We start from the raw sequence: 19834 nt of genomic DNA, 5'->3' as shown, positions 1-19834 counted from the left end.
ACTATTTCTATCCATACTGAGGGAGCTGGAACTATTTCTATCCATACTGGGGGAGCTGGAACTATTTCTACCCATACTGAGGGAGCTGGAACTATTTCTACCCCATACTGGGGGAGCTGGAACTATTTCTATCCATACTGGGGGAGCTGGAACTATTTCTACCCAAACTGAGGGAGCTGGAACTATTTGTACCCATACTGGGGGAGCTGGAACTATTTCTACCCCATACTGGGGGAGCTGGAACTATTTCTACCCATTATAATCAGCAAATATGTAGGTTATATATACATCAATCATATGTGGTAAATATTTTATTTATCTCTGTTACACAAATTTTCAGTAAAAAAGAAAACTTCATGGATTAAAACTTCCTTGCTAATGACCAAATGTTCTTAAAAACTAATATCCTAATGTACATTTCTTTAAACTGCTTTAGAATGTAACAATGACAGACAAAAAAAAAGGTATAAAATTACAGAAGCAATTTCGTAAAACCATGAAGTTGGGCTCTGATTGTCGGTCTGGAGTAGCCTCTCCAGGGAAGCAAAGCCAGGGGGGTAGGTTGATATGGGGGAGAAGCTGTTACCCATGCAGCAGGTTTATCAATGCCCTCCTTATTGGACCCCACTCATCAGGGTGGATCTCACTCATCCCCCACAGATCGATTGACACTGTAAATCACTGACGACTGAATATTTGTATACTAAACATTTTTCCTCCGAGACAAAATAATCATTTTCTGTGTAATTAAAACAAAGTTTAGGACAATTTTGTCAGAATTCCATGACAGGAAGATCACAGTGTTAGTGCCACAAGGCACGGATGACAGGACAGTAAGATCAGTGTTAGTGCCACAAGGCACGGATGACAGGACAGTAAGATCAGTGTTAGTGCCACAAGGCATGGATGACAGGACAGTAAGATCAGTGTTAGTGCCACAAGGCACGGATGACAGGACAGTAAGATCACAGTGTTAGTGCCACAAGACATGGATGACAGGACAGTAAGATTAGTGTTAGTGCCACAAGACATGGATGACAGGACAGTAAGATCACAGTGTTAGTGCCACAAGACATGGATGACAGGACAGTAAGATCACTGATAGTGCCACAAGGCACGGATGACAGGACAGGAAGATCACAGTGTTAGTGCCACAAGGCACGGATGACAGGACAGGAAGATCACAGTGTTAGTGCCACAAGGCACGGATGACAGGACAGTAAGATCACAGTGTTAGTGCCACAAGCCACGGATGACAGGACAGGAAGATCACAGTGTTAGTGCCACAAGGCACGGATGACAGGACAGGAAGATCACAGTGTTAGTGCCACAAGGCACGGATGACAGGACAGTAAGATCAGTGTTAGTGCCATAAGGCATGGATGACAGGACAGTAAGATCAGTGTTAGTGCCACAAGCCACGGATGACAGGACAGTAAGATTAGTGTTAGTGCCACAAGGCACGGATGACAGGACAGTAAGATCAGTGTTAGTGCCAGAAGGCATGGATGACAGGACAGTAAGATCACAGTGTTAGTGCCACAAGGCATGGATGACAGGACAGTAAGATCACAGTGTTAGTGCCACAAGGCATGGATGACAGGACAGTAAGATCAGTGTTAGTGCCACAAGGCATGGATGACAGGACAGTAAGATCACTGATAGTGTCACAAGGCATGGATGACAAGACAGTAAGATCACTGATAGTGTCACAAGGCATGGATGACAAGACAGTAAGGCATAAAACATCATCAACACTCCACTTAGAAACTACTACATCCCACAGCAAAATATCACCGACACTTCCATAACAAAGACCGTAGCAACAGGAACCCCTCAATGGAAAAATACGCCACTGCCACAGGAACCACTGTAGCCAAGAGCACCTTACCCCCTTTCCCGGTTCTACAGCCGGCAAGGCCTACTGGCCCCTATAACTGTGAAGAGCGCTGAGGATGATCAACCTAGCAGCCTGAGAGGTGAGGTGGGCGTCGTCGCGGGAACCAAGTCCTGGATTGACCTCCACGAGGTCCAGAGCCCTGAGGTAGCCAGTCTGGTGAACCGCCTCGGCGATCTGCAGCCCCTCCCTCAGGTGTAGTCCGCCTCGCACTGTGGAAGATTGACTGTTGAAGATTAAGCCAGCCCAAGAGGTGGCACGGGCACGGGCACGAATAGCCCGTAAACTGTGGAAGATGTGTACCAGGTCTTTATATGACGAGCGAGTCTCCGGGACAAGCCAGTCTCCGGGACAAGCGAGTCTCCGGGACAAGCGAGTCTCCGGGACAAGCGAGTCTCCGGGACAAGCGAGTCTCCGGGACAAGCGAGTCTCCGGGACAAGCCAGTCTCCGGGACAAGCGAGTCTCCGGGACAAGCGAGTCTCCGGGACAAGCCAGTCTCCGGGACAAGCCAGTCTCCGGGACAAGCCAGTCTCCGGGACAAGCCAGTCTCCGGGACAAGCCAGTCTCCGGGACAAGCGAGTCTCCGGGACAAGCGAGTCTCCGGGACAAGCGAGTCTCCGGGACAAGCGAGTCTCCGGGACAAGCGAGTCTCTGGGACAAGCGAGTCTCCGGGACAAGCGAGTCTCTGGGACAAGCGAGTCTCCGGGACAAGCCAGTCTCCGGGACAAGCGAGTCTCCGAAACAAGCCAGTCTCTGGGACATTGGGGGAAAACAGGAGCAAAGAACACAGTGAGGGACTCACCTGGAGTGCCAGTGCTGGGTGCCTCGTGGGGGTCGAGGGAGTCGATGTCGAAGGAGACGTGGAGGGGTCGCGTTGCCTGCGGCTTGAGGTGCTCAAGAGATCGGCAGATGACCTTATCGAGCCCCAAACTGTCCACCTCTCGCATGCCGTACGCCATGATGTTCAGCTCCTGAAGCATCTTCCTGCACCCACCATGTATAATCATTATATTCAACGAATTATATTAATAATAATGCTAAGAATAAGTCACAACAACCAAGCCGAACATTGATACCAAACCCCTAAAATATAAGAAGGCTAGAAAGGATATTTCAGTCCGTCTTGAACCTTTATCAAGTCCAGGACGGACCGAAATGTGTATATTATTATTTATTTATATATGAAAGAGTTCTTACATTCTTGTAAAGCCATTAGCACGCAAAGCGTTTCGAACAGGTCCTTAATCCTAATTTCCCCCCCGAAATACAACCCACCAAATCATTTAACAATCATTAACAAAAGATTGTAAATCAATTTTTGTTCAAGGGAGATTCTGTTCATAGAGTAAATGTCAATGGGGATTTTGTTATGGGTAGTGGAATCTGTGAGAATAAACCCAATAATTCCCCACCCCCCATTGTTCCCGTGTCCAGTAATTAATGGTCAGTTATATCCCTTAATAGGCTAATCTGTGATCAGTTATATCCATTAATAGGCTAATCTGGGATCAGTTATATCCCTTAATAGGCTAATCTGGGATCAGTTATATCCCTTAATAGGTTAATTTGGGATCAGTTATATCCATTAATAGGCTAATCTGGGATCAGTTATATCCCTTAATAGGTTAATATGGGATCAGTTATATCCCTTAATAGGTTAATTTGGGATCAGTTATATCCCTTAATAGGCTACTTTAGGATCAGTTATATCCCTTAATAGGCTACTTTGGGATCAGTTATATCCCTTAATAGGCTAATCTGCGATCAATTATATCCCTTAATAGGTTAATTTGGGATCAGTTATATCCCTTAATAGGCTACTTTGGGATCAGTTATATCCCTTAATAGGTTAATTTGGGATCAGTTATATCCATTAATAGGTTAATTTGGGATCAGTTATATCCCTTAATAGGCTACTTTGGGATCAGTTATATCCCTTAATAGGCTAATTTGGGATCAGTTATATCCCTTAATAGGCTAATTTGGGATCAGTTATATCCCTTAATAGGCTACTTTGGGATCAGTTATATCCCTTAATAGGCTAATTTGGGATCAGTTATATCCCTTAATAGGCTACTTTGGGATCAGTTATATCCCTTAATAGGCTACTTCGGGATCGGTTATATCCCTTAATAGGCTAATTTGGGATCAGTTATATCCCTTAATAGGTTAATTTGGGATCAGTTATATCCCTTAATAGGTTAATATGGGATCAGTTATACCCCTTAATAGGCTACTTTAGGATCAGTTATATCCCTTAATAGGCTACTTTGGGATCAGTTATATCCCTTAATAGGCTAATCTGCGATCAATTATATCCCTTAATAAGCTAATTTGGGATCAGTTATATCCCTTAATAGGCTAATCTGGGATCAATTATATCCCTTAATAGGCTACTTTAGGATCAGTTATATCCCTTAATAGGCTAATCTGGGATCAATTATATCCCTTAATAGGCTACTTTAGGATCAGTTATATCCCTTAATAGGCTACTTTGGGATCAGTTATATCCCTTAATAGGCTAATTTGGGATCAGTTATATCCCTTAATAGGTTAATATGGGATCAGTTATACCCCTTAATAGGCTACTTTAGGATCAGTTATATCCCTTAATAGGCTACTTTGGGATCAGTTATATCCCTTAATAGGCTAATCTGCGATCAATTATATCCCTTAATAAGCTAATTTGGGATCAGTTATATCCCTTAATAGGCTAATCTGGGATCAGTTATATCCCTTAATAGGCTACTTTAGGATCAGTTATATCCCTTAATAGGCTAATCTGGGATCAATTATATCCCTTAATAGGCTACTTCGGGAGTACTTTTCCATGGGGGCCGGAGCCTAGTACACCTCAGCTGGCGGGAGTAATCAATAGATACATTGTAGGTATTAACTAGTATAATTAACTATTATCACTACCATTTACAGCCTAGTGGTTACCTACTGGTTAATGTAACCTCTTGTAGACGTTATTATCAAGGTAGCCTAGTATATGTTCTCACACCAGTTGTGTGTATTTCAATATGTGTGTGTTTACTAGTTGTGTTTTTACGGGGGTTGAGCTTTGCTCTTTCGGCCCGCCTCTCAACTGTCAATCAACTGTTTACTAACTACTACTTTTTTTTTTTTTTTTTTTTTTTTTTTTTTTTTTTTTCCCCACACCACACACACACACACACCCCAGGAAGCAGCCCGTGACAGCTGACTAACTCCCAGGTACCTATTTACTGCTAGGTAACAGGGGCATTCAGGGTGAAAGAAACTTTGCCCATTTGTTTCTGCCTCGTGCGGGAATCGAACCCGCGCCACAGAATTACGAATCCTGCGCGCTATCCACCAGGCTGCGAGGCCCCTGTGTGTGTGTGTGTGTGTGTGTGTGTGTGTGTGTGTGTGTGTGTGTGTGTGTGTGTGTGTGTGTAATATATAATATATGATTTCACTTGCTCAAATTATACATATCAAAATGTGCAAATATAAGTTTAAAAATCCGCCCTTTATAGAACTGGAGGTAGTCAGAATTCCATATATAGACACACACAAGTGTATATTAAGTATAAGTGTTACCCCCAATAAATTCAAATTAAGTCTTTATAACAAGTTATGTCAAAACGCTATACAATTACTGGGTTTATACAATACAGTATACAAATAGAGTACTCTACTTTCTAGATACCTCCTGTAATATTAATCCTTTGCATAACTTGGATAAATTTTAATTATTGCATAATGAATTCACATTAATGTGTTGTATCAATGGAAAAAAAATCAGTGCTTGAGGGCACCCAGAGCATAGATTCGAATCCTTCTCATAGCTCCTACAGCTTTTCTATTAATTGTCATAATGGGAGACGTGTACAATGTGTAGATGAAGGTATACTAGAGGTATGTATAACTTGAGTATATTGTATACTTACTTCTCACCCTCGTCCACGTCCCGGAGGCCAATATACACAAGGTGCTCCCCACGCAGCCTGATCAATAATACACATCAGTATACAAGAGATAATAATTGCAGGTATTAATGACGCTATGTAAAAGACACATCAAACACTTCATGTAGCATACATAGATCTGTGTATCTATGTATTTTACGTATCTAGCTTAGCCTAGCATTTTAAAAGCATTACAATCACCTTCTGTGGTTGATTGTTCAATAAATCCCAGAACTGTATGTTTGATAAATCTCTCACCCTGTCCATGGAGGACAGAAGAAAATGTATATATGCTGGTTAGCATTGTAAATGTGTGGCCACGTCTGTGGTAGAAAATAATAATAATAATAAAAACTGACAAAATTTATTAACTGCAAATCATTAATTTTGTCAATAACATAAATGTATGAATAACTATAACATAAATATGTATGAATAACATGAATATGTATGAATAACATGAGTATGTATGAATAACTGAAAAGTTATTCATATAATATATTCTATAACTTTTCAATCATCTTGAAAAGTTGATTGAGATTAGCCCGAAGCGTCTGGCCTTCAGCCTTGGACTGAAACACATACTTTTACATAGATTTATACATGATAGGATATAGAGGTGAGGTGGTCTGATACTGGCACCAGTGAGGTTATCCAATCAACTCTCGACTTGACACTAAAAAAATACAACCGATTTGGCATAAAAATGCATAGAAACATTAACATTACTGTCCATTCATCGGCTACTATATACTGACCTAGGTTGAGGCCACTTGTCAGGCAGGCGGTTGACTCTCGAAGCCAGCTCGAGCAGCAGGTAAGATACCGGCATGCCATGCATGTTACCCGAGGGAGAGGTGGCCCCCGTGTTCAGGTCCGCGTGAGCGTCCACCCACAGCAACACCACCTGGTACAACACAGCCTACAGTTAATGGCGGACTCACAGTAATGCCAGGGTAGCATCATGTCACTCCTTGTTTACTGTATAGCCACAAAACAAATCCATTTCAGCCACTCGCCCCTTCACGTACTCCACCTGTCTAACCACTTGGACTGGACGGTAGAGCGACGGTCTCGCTTCGTGTAGGTCTGCGTTCAATCTCCGACCGTCCACAAGTGGTTGGGCACCATTCCTTCCCCCCGTCCCATCCCAAATCCTTATCCTGACCCCTTCCCAGTGGTATATAGTCGCAATGGCTTGACGCTTTCCCTTGATAATTTCCCCAATTCCCTCCACCTGGATAGTTATCTAGATATTTGTGATGCTTTGAAAGCATATTAAGGTTCCAGTAACAGTCTATTTGTAAACTGCCAAGTGAACCTTTGTCCTAAACACAGCTTATTCTCAAGTTATAACTTTAATGTACTCAAAATCTAAATGTACAAAAAATAGAAAAAAGTGTATGCTGAAAACGTTTTCTTTGAAGGTTTTCTGTAAATAGAATTCTCGGGTACACTTTAATAGTTATCGAATTCCACATTTTAACATTATCGTCAATAATACACCGTATAAACGTAAGCAAATGTAATGAAACTTAACCTAAAGTAACCTTAACCTAACCAGGGATAGAGAGCAGATAATAGCATTAGTTACGTAAGCGTAGCTGGTGTCGAGGACTGGCCTGGAACACCCCCACTCACCCACCTGGTGTCGAGGACTGGTCTGGAACACCCCCACTCACCCACCTGGTGTCGAGGACTGGTCTGGAACACCCCCACTCACCCACCTGGTGTCGAGGACTGGTCTGGAACACCCCCACTCACCCACCTGGTGTCGAGGACTGGCCTGGAACACCCCAACTCACCCACCTGGTGTTGAGGACTGGCCTGGAACACCCCCACTCACCCACCTGGTGTTGAGGACTGGCCTGGAACACCCCCACTCACCCACCTGGTGTCGAGGACTGGTCTGTAACACCCCAACTCACCCACCTGGTGTCGAGGACTGGCCTGGAACACCCCCACTCACCCACCTGGTGTTGAGGACTGGCCTGGAACACCCCCACTCACCCACCTGGTGTCGAGGACTGGTCTGTAACACCCCAACTCACCCACCTGGTGTCGAGGACTGGCCTGGAACACCCCCACTCACCCACCTGGTGTCGAGGACTGGTCTGTAACACCCCCACTCACCCACCTGGTGTCGAGGACTGGCCTGGAACACCCCAACTCACCCACCTGGTGTCGAGGACTGGCCTGGAACACCCCAACTCACCCACCTGGTGTCGAGGACTGGCCTGGAACACCCCAACTCACCCACCTGGTGTCGAGGACTGGCCTGGAACACCCCAACTCACCCACCTGGTGTCGAGGACTGGCCCCAGCGTGGCCAGTGACGGTGCCAATGCCTATGGAGTGGTCACCGCCGAGGGTGAGACAGACCCCGCCTTCCTTGATGACCTTAGTGACGGAGGCGGCCAGGCGACGGTTGTAGTCGAGGACGGCGGCGTGGTTGTGCTCCCCGTTGGGGCCCGGCTGGTAGCTCTCCCTGGGTACCATCTCCACCTGCCCGTAGTCCCGCACCTCGCTCCCTGCAACATACAAGTACCTTCCCCTCTCAGTCGAGCATGCGCACGGCTCCTGTGCCAGGTAAGTCCACTACGGGCTCACCATAGCCCGTGCTACTTGCCCCGCTCCTGTGCCAGGTAAGTCCACTACGGGCTCACCATAGCCCGTGCTACTTGCCCCGCTCCTGTGCCAGGTAAGTTCACTACGGGCTCACCATAGCCCGTGCTACTTGCCCCGCTCCTGTGCCAGGTAAGTCCACTACGGGCTCACCATAGCCCGTGCTACTTGCCCCGCTCCTGTGCCAGGTAAGTTCACTACGGGCTCACCATAGCCCGTGCTACTTGCCCCGCTCCTGTGCCAGGTAAGTCCACTACGGGCTCACCCTAGCCCGTGCTACTTGCCCCGCTCCTGTGCCAGGTAAGTCCACTACGGGCTCACCCTAGCCCGTGCTACTTGCCCCGCTCCTGTGCCAGGTAAGTCCACTACGGGCTCACCATAGCCCGTGCTACTTGCCCCGCTCCTGTGCCAGGTAAGTCCACTACGGGCTCACCATAGCCCGTGCTACTTGCCCCGCTCCTGTGCCAGGTAAGTTCACTACGGGCTCACCATAGCCCGTGCTACTTGGAACTTGTTCCGTGTAGCTGAATCTAAAACAACCACATACATCACGTGTCATACCTCACGTCAATCACTGACTGCAAACATCAATCACCGACTGCATCTTGCCAATAAAACTCCGCTCAGCTATTTCTTCATTATTTTAAACCACTCTGATGCTACGCTAATTGTGATTGACACTTTTTTTTAACTATAGAGCACCAAATATTTGCTTCAGCAACACTCAAAACCAGCAAATTGGCAATTAAGCTCTGCAAGAAGCGGCGATTGCATACTAGGCCAAGGAGTGCGTTCTGGCAATTAGGTACGATATACATACATACAGATGGAAAGGAATATTCGAAAATAATTCGGCCTGTTAGGCAAATTGTACCTTGCATACTAGGCCAAGTAGACTAGTCCCAGAGCAGGAAAGGAACGAGTTACGAGGAAATACACCAACAAATTAAACCTGACATCTGTGAATGAGAAAGCAGGAGACATGATTACCACATAAAAACTACTCGATGGAATTAATAGGGCAGGTAAGGACAAACTATTTTAAACGGGTGATGGTACACGTTCTCGACAAGAAATACATTGAACGGACTCAAAAGTGAAATAGTGGAGGCAAACTCCATATACAATTTCAAAGTATTTATGACGGCCCAATAGGCTCGGAAACCTGTACCTCTTGCCTTTGACGAATAGGGGCAGAGAGAGAGATCTGTTCATCCTCCACAGGTACAATTAGGATAATAGGCTAAATGAGTAGGCCTACTGTTATCTAGCCCGCCGCAAGGTAGGTCTAACGGCCCACATACAATGACTGGCCGGACCAACAACTCGTCCGCTCCAGTTGCCACAACGGGCAGAAAATGGTTGACTAAAACACCCACCTTATCAAACCCTAACCTAACCTAGCGACCCCATGCAAAGAAAACGGGAATATTTGTGAGTGGCCATGGTTTATACTCCATCACATTTTATCCATTGGGGATTCTGCCGTTAAAATGCCTCGTAGATTCCAGAGGACAGGTTGAAAACAGACAATGATTCGCTCCGATGCTCTCACGAATCATAATATGGACCAATAAGATTCCATATTATGATTCTCATGAATCATAATATCGACTTAAAACCAATATGGTTTTAAGTCCATATTATTACCAATAATATGGAGTTAAAACCAATATGGTTTAAGTCCATATTATTACCAATAATATGGAGTTAAAACCAATATGGTTTAAGTCCATATTATTACCAATAATATGGAGTTAAAACCCATATTGTGTGTAACGACTCATCTTGTGAACCAGTATAGAGTAACAGTCAGACTTTAGAGTTGTTTAATATATAATAAAAATATCAGAGCTGGCGTGCGTGCGTGCATGCGTACCCGTATTATCATAGACCACGTGCGCGCCACACCTCTCACTCATGTCTGGTATTTTCCAGTTTTATAAAAAAATTAATTGGATTTTTTTACAAACCATCTGCATTTATTATGTTAGACCTCAGAGGTCCTAAAAAAAGTGAAGAATGACAGGCGTTCAACCTATTCAAGTTATTGTGCACACAAATGGTAGAAATGTCCCGATTTCTGTTCGTGGGTCCTATGGTTGGTTTGGTTAGGGCACGTTGGTATATACAACAGATTAAGGATCCCGGTAGTACCGTCGAGTTTGTTGTCGACGCACAATCCAGAAGTCCGGGTTCGAATCCCGGCCGGGACAGAAATGGTTCGGCACATTTCCTTTCACCTAATGCAACTGTTCACCCTAGTAGAAAGAAGATACTCTAGGGGAAATGCTCGCGAGAACGGGCTGGGTGAACGACACTATCTACGGCCAGCAGCTCGTACGGCTGGCAGCACACCACCACCACCGGCCATCACAACACACAGCTCGTGCGGCTGGCAGCACACACCACCACCGGTCATCACAACACACAGCTCGTGCGGCTGGCAGCACACACCACCACCACCACCGGTCATCACAACACACAGCTCGTGCGGCTGGCAGCACACACCACCACCGGTCATCACAACACACAGCTCGTGCGGCTGGCAGCACACACCACCACCACCACCGGTCATCACAACACACAGCTCGTGCGGCTGGCAGCACACACCACCACCACCACCGGTCATCACAACACACAGCTCGTGCGGCTGGCAGCACACCACCACCGGTCATCACAACACACAGCTCGTGCGATTGGCAGCACACCACCACCGGTCATCACAACACACAGCTCGTGCGGCTGGCAGCACACCACCACCGGTCATCACAACACAGCTCGTGCGGCTGGCAGCACACCACCACCGGTCATCACAACACACAGCTCGTGCGGCTGGCAGCACACACCACCACCGGTCATCACAACACACAGCTCGTGCGGCTGGCAGCACACACACCACCACCACCGGTCATCACAACACACAGCTCGTGCGGCTGGCAGCACACCACCACCGGTCATCACAACACACAGCTCGTGCGGCTGGCAGCACACCACCACCGGTCATCACAACACACAGCTCGTGCGGCTGGCAGCACACACCACCACCACCACCGGTCACCACAACACACAGCTCGTGCGGCTGGCAGCACACACCACCACCACCACCGGTCATCACAACACACAGCTCGTGCGGCTGGCAGCACACACACCACCACCACCGGTCACCACAACACACAGCTCGTGCGGCTGGCAGCACACCACCACCACCACCGGTCATCACAACACACAGCTCGTACGGCTGGCAGCACACACACCACCACCACCACCACCACCACCACCACCGGTCATCACAACACACAGCTCGTGCGGCTGGCAGCACACCACCACCGGTCACCACAACACACAGCTCGTGCGGCTGGCAGCACACCACCACCGGTCATCACAACACACAACTCGTGCGGCTGGCAGCACACCACCACCGGTCATCACAACACACAGCTCGTGCGGCTGGCAGCACACCATCACCACCGGTCATCACAACACACAGCTCGTACGGCTGGCAGCACACCACCACCACCACCGGTCACCACAACACACAGCTCGTGCGGGTGGCAGCACACACACCACCACCACCGGTCATCACAACACACAGCTCGTGCGGGTGGCAGCACACACACCACCACCACCGGTCACCACAACACACAGCTCGTGCGGCTGGCAGCACACACACCACCACCACCGGTCACCACAACATACAGCTCGTGCGGCTGGCAGCACACACACCACCACCACCACCGATCATCACAACACAGCTTGTGCGGCTGGCAGCACACACACCACATCACCGGTTATCACAACACACAACCTAATGTATTCCATTTAACTACTCTGACATTGAAGAGAAAAATTATAATGTCTCTGCAGCTCATTTGCGTAATAAGTTTCCACCTGTGTCCCCTTGTTCCTGTCCCACCCATGCTAAATAATAAGTTTTTGTCCACCCTGTCAACTGTCCTCCCCCATCACTGGGTATTGTGATAGCCGGTGGTGATGTAATGTGATTGAGCTGGAAAAAACCAGCCTAAAACCAGCTCTGGGTTTTTCTTTAGTTTATTTAGGATGCATTTCCACCTTAGCCATGGAATAGAGATTACAGTCACTCGACGCATGATAACCAGTACCACTTACCAAGAGTCTCTAAGTCTTTAAGTACCCCAGTGTCCAGGATGGATTTTGGGCCATCTTTCACCCCATCACGCTTCTGTAGGAAGGAACAGAGTTACATAGGCGTGGAAATTATATGGTCAAATACAGACATTCAGGACTTGTAGTGGTTAAACTAAACTAAACTGTAGTGGTCACTTTATCCTAATGTACTGAGGCTGTCTATTGTTGCTATGCTCGACTGTCAGTTTATCCTAATGTACTGAGGCTGTCTATTGTTGCTATGCTCGACTGTCACTTTATCTCAATGTACTGAAGCTGTCTATTGTTGCTATGCTCGACTGTCACCTTATCCTAATGTACTGAGGCTGTCTATTGTTGCTATGCTCGACTGTCACCTTATCCTAATGTACTGAGGCTGTCTATTGTTGCTATGCTCGACTGTCACTTTATCCTAATGTACTGAGGCTGTCTATTGTTGCTATGCTCGACTGTCACTTTATCCTAATGTACCGAGGCTGTCTATTGTTGCTATGCACGACTGTCACCTTATCCTAATGTACTGAGGCTGTCTATTGTTGCTATGCTCGACTGTCACCTTATAATTCTATATTATATAGAATTAATTCTACATCCACAATACATTATCCTAATGTATTGAGACTGACTATTGCACAATCCATCCATAGTTCCTGTAAGAACTATCATTTTTGATGATTGTATTATGTAATGCAAGAAGGCAACTGGCAAAACTAAGCCATAAATACTAGGCTTCCTACAATGCCTAATAATATTTTAGTATTTTTTTATGAAATAAACTTCATTGCTTTTCAAAATTCGGTTATTAACTGCTTCATATGGAAAATAAACACGCTTAGCACACTCATCCACGAATTAAGAAACAAATTGATACACCAGATATACGTAAAAATTAAATATAAAAATACACAAATTAAGAGATTGTCCTAAGTGAAAGAGGAATACAACAGGCCAAAAATACTTATCCAATAGATGCATTATTAATATAAAAACTGCATTCATACACTAGTCTTGCATATATCATACTTGTATATACTCATTTGGCTATCACAATTATGAAACAACATACTAAATATAAGGTAAGTTAATTATGAAGAAAAAGGGCCATTCCAATACGAATATATATAACTCAGAAGGGCTATGATAATTGATAATTACTTGGAAAGGATATTATATATATTATATATATATGGGACAGGGTGAAGGAAGGGTGCCATGCAAGTCAGCTATATGAAAAAAAATGTAGGAAATATCAAGAAAAGTTGGAGAAACTGAGACTAAAAGAATTACCTGTCCCTTGTTGAAGGGTGCAGCGACCACGCCAATGTGGATGTTACTGTTGGTGGAAGTTGCAGCAGCCAGCCTGGAGGAGGAGGAGCCTAGACGTAGCCCCCGGAGCATAGGGGAGCCGGAGGAGTAGCCTACATGTAGCCCCCGGAGCATGGAGGCAGAGGAAGAGTAGCCCACATGTTGATTCCGGAGCATGGAGGCGGCCGAGGAGCCTACACGTTGATTCCGGAGCATGGAGGCGGCCGAGGAGCCTACATGTAGCCCCCGGAGCATGGAAGAGCCTACATGTAGCCCCCGGAGCATGGAAGAGTCTGCATGTAGCCCCCGGAGCATGGAGGAGGCGGAGGAGTAGCCTTCAAGTAGCCCCCGGAGCATGGTGGCGACCCGTCTGCCAGCCAGGGCGACCAGTCCCTACCTAAAGCACAAACTGCTCACTAGGCTCTCGGTCCGCTTGTTGCCACTACTCCTGCCTCCTCAACTATAACCCAGCTCTCCATTATAGAGTAATGCTCTTACCACACCATTACTGGGCGAGTTGGGCCGTCATAGGTGTAGCTAGCGAACAGCATGCAGTTAGCGGATAGGCAAGTTTGCTGTGCTTGGCTATAACAAAAAATATTCCGAGCCATAGCCTGGTCTCGGCCATGTTCAGCCAATCGCCTGCCTCATTACCTGGGTGGATCTCTACGTCAACATATTATGGGTTTTATTTAACTATTACGCTATATTTTCAATATAGTGCATATATATATATATATATATTTGTATATATTGTATATGTCAAAAAGCGCAAATGTGGAATTAAACGCACGGCTGAACCCTTTTTTTCTTAATGTACAAGCTTTGGTATAAAAAGCAATGTGCTCAGATCCACAACCTGTCCTCAGGCTAGGCTCGTCCAGGCGGCAGCCGTCCCCAAAGCACTCGTCAATTTTAATGTATTTAGTATTTTAAACGTTTAATTAACTTTTGTAATATTATTATAATACTAGAATGTGTTGAATAGTTAGGTCCAACTTAGGTTACCTTAGATTCTGTTGGCAATTATTGGTATTTGTACAACCTGTCTTAAGATTGTTTGTTTAAGTGTCTGTCTTAAGTATACTGTCTTAAGTATTTGTTTAACCTGTCTTTAGGTTAGGCTCGTTATAGCTGTGGGTTTCCCTCTCCCCCCCCCCCCCCATTCCTCCAAGACGCATTCGTCAATTTGTACGTATTGCGCATTACAAATAAGTTTGTTCTCACATATAAATGAATATTATTATTCATTAAAGTTCAATGAATAGTTAGGCGTTTTGGTTCTGTTGGCGATTATTTGTATTTGACGCATGTGGGTAAAGCTTTACAGACTTGAAGTTCGAACAGATGACGTCAGTGAAGCACTGTTCGAGAAATCTTCGAATATCATCAGTTGTGAGTAGTGTGTAAACCGCTTTTCATTCATAAACAGGGGGTTTGGCGGCTGGATTATCAAGCTTGTATATTAGTATGCGAGGACGGGCTGAAGGACGAGTTGTGTGTAAACCTGTTATTTTAGATTCAGCTACTCTGAACAAAAAGTTCCAAGCAACACGGGCTATGGTGAGCCCGTCGTACTTACCTGGCACAGGAGATGTGCATGGGATATATATTGTATAAACCGATTTTCATTCATAAACGTAACTTTGGCTAATGTTCGGCGGCTTGATTAGCAGCCATTTGGACTTTGATGATTAGGACAAGTTGTATTTGCAGTACATGGATGAAGCATTTAGGTTATGATTCAAGCAGAGGACGTGAACGAAGCACTGCTTGAGACAAATACATACATCAGTTGCGAGTCGTGTATAGTATTTTTTATTCGTGAACAATTAAGATGTATTTTGGCTGGATTAAAGAACATTTGGGGTTTATTGATGAGGACGGGTGGCCTACGCTATATGAAGTATTACAGAGTATAGCGAATGACTCACCGCAAAGCTAAATAATTTTATATTTTGGGCACTTTCGTGCATCTTCAGAACCTCTGATGATGCCTTCGGCACCTCTGCAAGTGATTTATTATTATTATTATTATTATTTTCTACCACAGACGTGGCCACACATTTACAATGCTAACCAACATATATACATTTTCTTCTGTCCCTCCATGGACAGGGTTAGAGATCAGTTAAACATATAGTTCAGGGATTTATTGAACAAACTGCAAGTGAATGATGGAATGGGGGAAAGGGAGATGATGACTTGTAGGTGATGGTTGATGTGGCAAGAAAATATTAGTATTACATCACTAATAAGTTAATAAGGTTTTGATATTTATTAGTTTCTTAAAGACTCAATAATATTTAAATTTGTATATATTTATAAAGTAAACAAACTGAATTGTAACTGTACTGTTCTCATTGATGAATTAACAATCCTAATCATTAAAACAACCTTGATAGTTTACTTGAAATGTGAAAGTGATAAGGCATGTAATCCTCATTTCATGTTCATAGAACTAATTGAACTACCTGATCAGAGAGCAGCAACTATTGCTAGGCATCTATTGAGCTGTCTCAATTATCATGGGTTTGATGACTTATATATGAAACAGAACCTTGTAGCATTTTCTAGTGATGAGGCAAGTGTCATGCTAGGGGTCAAATCTAACGTTGCAACAATTCTCAAAGAACATTACCCTGATATAATAATCTGGCACTGTCTTAATCACAGATTAGAACTTGCAGTAGGTGATTCAGTGAGAGAAGTTCGTAGAATTAATCATTTTCAAGCATTTATGGACAAATTGTACCTAGAAGAGTATTGTTTACAGTAGATCCCCTCTAATTCAAAAGGAACTAACTAAATGTGCCTCTCAACTTGAACAACAGATTTGCAAAATAGGCCGTGGTGGGTGGCCAACTCATTTCAAACAGTTTCAGCAGTGTGGAAAATTTATAAAGCACTTTGTTTTCATATTGAAAAAGCCGTGAGAGATGAAACAAGATTTGGAAGTGATACACAAACCTATGAAGGTCTGTTGGAAAAGCTAACTTCAGAACAGTTTTTATTGGATTTAGCTCTAATGTATGACACGTTGCATGAACTTGGTTTGCTGTCAGTGTCTACAGAAACTCACTACCTCGATTGTGTATACAAACTGATTCAACGGATCATAAAGTCATTGCAGGGACTGAAGGAGAAACCTAGCACTAGAACTGTAGAAGCTCAAAAGGCAATTGAAATGGGGCAATTTGGAGGAATTACCATAACAAGCAAGCATCAACCCTAAATGATGCTCTCCCTATGTACGAAGCTCAGTAGCCGAAGCTCTTATCACTGTACTATGAGACTAGCCACAATGTCTAACCTACGCTTGAAACAATCAAGGGATCCCGTCTATTATGTTACCCGGTAATTATATTATAATTTATCTCGTAATGTGTATACGTGATAACTGATGTATTAGTATATATGTAATTACAATGTATAATATGGTTATAATTTGTGTACTCTGCAATAGGTCAAAAGTAGCCTAAGTTAATCTATCTCATTAGGATGTATTTTTATTATCCCAACTTAATGGAACTTACGATTTTTTATTAATAAAATTACAAATGGCTCAGGAAAAATAATCCATTACTAATATTCTTATTTATTATTTTGTTAATTTGTATTAAAGCAGATTCGAGAATATATTGATTAAACTGAATATAAATATTATTGAATTGACTTTAATACAAATTTCAAAATCATGTAATGTGAATATTTGTAATGTACTATGTTTTACTGGTCCATTTATGGATGGATATACATAGAAGCTGCCCCGTATGGGTCAATAGGCCTACCTTACCTTGAGGTTACCTTGAGGTGCTTCCGGGGCTTAGTGTCCCCGCGGCCCGGTCGTCGACCAGGCCTCCTGGTTGCCGGACTGATCAACCAGGCTGTTGGACGCGGCTGCTCGCAGCCTGACGTACGAGTCACAGCCTGGTTGATCAGGTATCCTTTGGAGGTGCTTATCCAGTTCTCTCTTGAACACTGTGAGGGGTCGGCCAGTTATGTCCCTTATGTGTAACAGCCTTCTGCTGTTTCCTTAATTATTTTTTTAAAATTAGGGCCACGTTCTTCGGAATTTACCTGAGGGGCACTAACACTAGTGGCCTCGACGAGGACAGGAAGCCGGCGGTTTCCTGTCAGAGGAAGACTTCCTCTTCTCCTTGATGGAAGGTGCAGTTTGCAGGAAGGGTTTATCCTGCTGTTGACTGCATGAGGTACAAATGTTGAGGATGACAAGGGTTCAAAAGTGTTGTGGTGTAGAGGTGTGGCGACTACACAGGTGTGTGTTAGTGGGAGACTTGCCACACTGTGGGGCGGGGTGTTGTGTTGTGGTGGAGATACAGGTGTGGCGACTACACAGGTGTGTGTTAGTGGGAGACTTGCCACACTGTGGGGGCGGGGTGTAGATAGGTAGAGATACAGGTGTGGCGACTACACAGGTGTGTGTTAGTGGGAGGCTTGCCACACTGTGGGGCGGGGTGTTGTGTTGTAGAGGTGTGGCGACTACACAGGTGTGTGTTAGTGGGAGGCTTGCCACACTGTGGGGCGGGGTGTTGTGTTGTAGAGGTGTGGCGACTACACAGGTGTGTGTTAGAGGGAGACTTGCCACACTGTGGGGCGGGGTGTTGTGTTGTAGAGGTGTGGCGACTACACAGGTGTGTGTTAGAGGGAAACTTGCCACACTGTGGGGCGGGGTGTTGTGTTGTGGTGGAGATACAGGTGTGGCGACTACACAGGTGTGTGTTAGAGGGAGGCTTGCCACACTGTGGGGCGGGGTGTTGTGTTGTAGAGGTGTGGCGACTACACAGGTGTGTGTTAGTGGGAGGCTTGCCACACTGTGGGGCGGGGTGTTGTGTTGTGGTGTAGAGGTGTGGCGACTACACAGGTGTGTGTTAGTAGGAGACTTGCCACACTGTGGGGCGGGGTGTTGTGTTGTGGTGTAGAGGTGTGGCGACTACACAGGTGTGTGTTAGTGGGAGACTTGCCACACTGTGGGGCGGGGTGTTGTGGTGTAGAGGTGTGGTGACTACACAGGTGTGTGTTAGTAGGAGACTTGCCACACTGTGGGGCGGGGTGTTGTGTTGTGGTGTAGAGGTGTGGCGACTACACAGGTGTGTGTTAGAGGGAGGCTTGCCACACTGTGGGGCGGGGTGTTGTGTTGTGGTGGAGATACAGGTGTGGCGACTACACAGGTGTGTGTTAGAGGGAAACTTGCCACACTGTGGGGCGGGGTGTTGTGTTGTGGTGTAGAGGTGTGGCGACTACACAGGTGTGTGTTAGAGGGAAACTTGCCACACTGTGGGGCGGGGTGTTGTGTTGTGGTGGAGATACAGGTGTGGCGACTACACAGGTGTGTGTTAGAGGGAGACTTGCCACACTGTGGGGCGGGGTGCTGTGTTTATGGGGCTGCGACGAGGGAGTTATTTTCTGTGTTTACCTGTTAGTGGCGCCAAATATGAATATGGCGCGCGTCAAATGTGGCCCAATTTCTTGGTGAATTAGAAATATTTAGCCATTGTATTGACTATTTGATATTTTTCATGTAACGAGAGGTCACTTCTTAATATTTACTCGATGGTCAAAGGTATTTTAAGTGCGATAAGTGCATAACAATAATAATAATATCCAAATTAGAGTTTGATGCAGACTTTGGAATGTTCTTTTCCAGTTGTATTGATTTTTTTAGGTTGTTGTTATGTTGTTATAGATTGAGCTACTAAGAACAAAAAGTTCCAAGTAGCACGGGCTATGGTGAGCCCGTAGTGGACTTACCTGGCACAGGAACGGGGCTGTGTTTTAGGAGTTCTATAAAACCAAGGTGGAATAGGGGGAACAGTAAGTTGGGTTTCGGGGTTTTAGAGTAAAGTGAGGTTTATATAAAGATTATTTGTAGCCCGTGTGAGGAAAGGTTGTGAGTGATTG

The 19834-nt window shown here is 45.2% G+C and overlaps 1 protein-coding gene across 2 annotated transcripts; it reads right to left on the bottom strand.

The window, feature by feature from the left end:
• Positions 1 to 296: 296 nt before the first annotated feature.
• Positions 297 to 18317, bottom strand: arg (arginase). Of its 2 annotated transcripts, XM_045766223.2 has the most exons (8): positions 17993 to 18317; positions 13895 to 14309; positions 12590 to 12662; positions 8135 to 8364; positions 6592 to 6740; positions 5816 to 5872; positions 2701 to 2882; positions 297 to 2109 (listed from the first exon to the last, which is right to left on the bottom strand). In XM_045766223.2, exons 2-8 carry the CDS (start codon positions 14267 to 14269, stop codon positions 1922 to 1924), a joined length of 1254 nt encoding a protein of 417 aa, XP_045622179.2. In that variant the 5' UTR covers positions 14270 to 14309; positions 17993 to 18317; the 3' UTR covers positions 297 to 1921. The 2 variants fall into 2 exon arrangements, with proteins under 2 accessions (XP_045622179.2, XP_069179415.1); XM_069323314.1 differs by lacking the exon at positions 17993 to 18317 and having other exon boundaries at positions 13895 to 14601.
• Positions 18318 to 19834: the final 1517 nt, after the last annotated feature.

The sequence above is a fragment of the Procambarus clarkii genome, chromosome 12 (assembly GCF_040958095.1).
Source record: "Procambarus clarkii isolate CNS0578487 chromosome 12, FALCON_Pclarkii_2.0, whole genome shotgun sequence".
NCBI lineage: Eukaryota > Metazoa > Arthropoda > Malacostraca > Decapoda > Cambaridae > Procambarus > Procambarus clarkii.
Note: the sequence above shows the minus strand (reverse complement) of the source record. Positions and strands in the feature narration are given on the sequence as shown.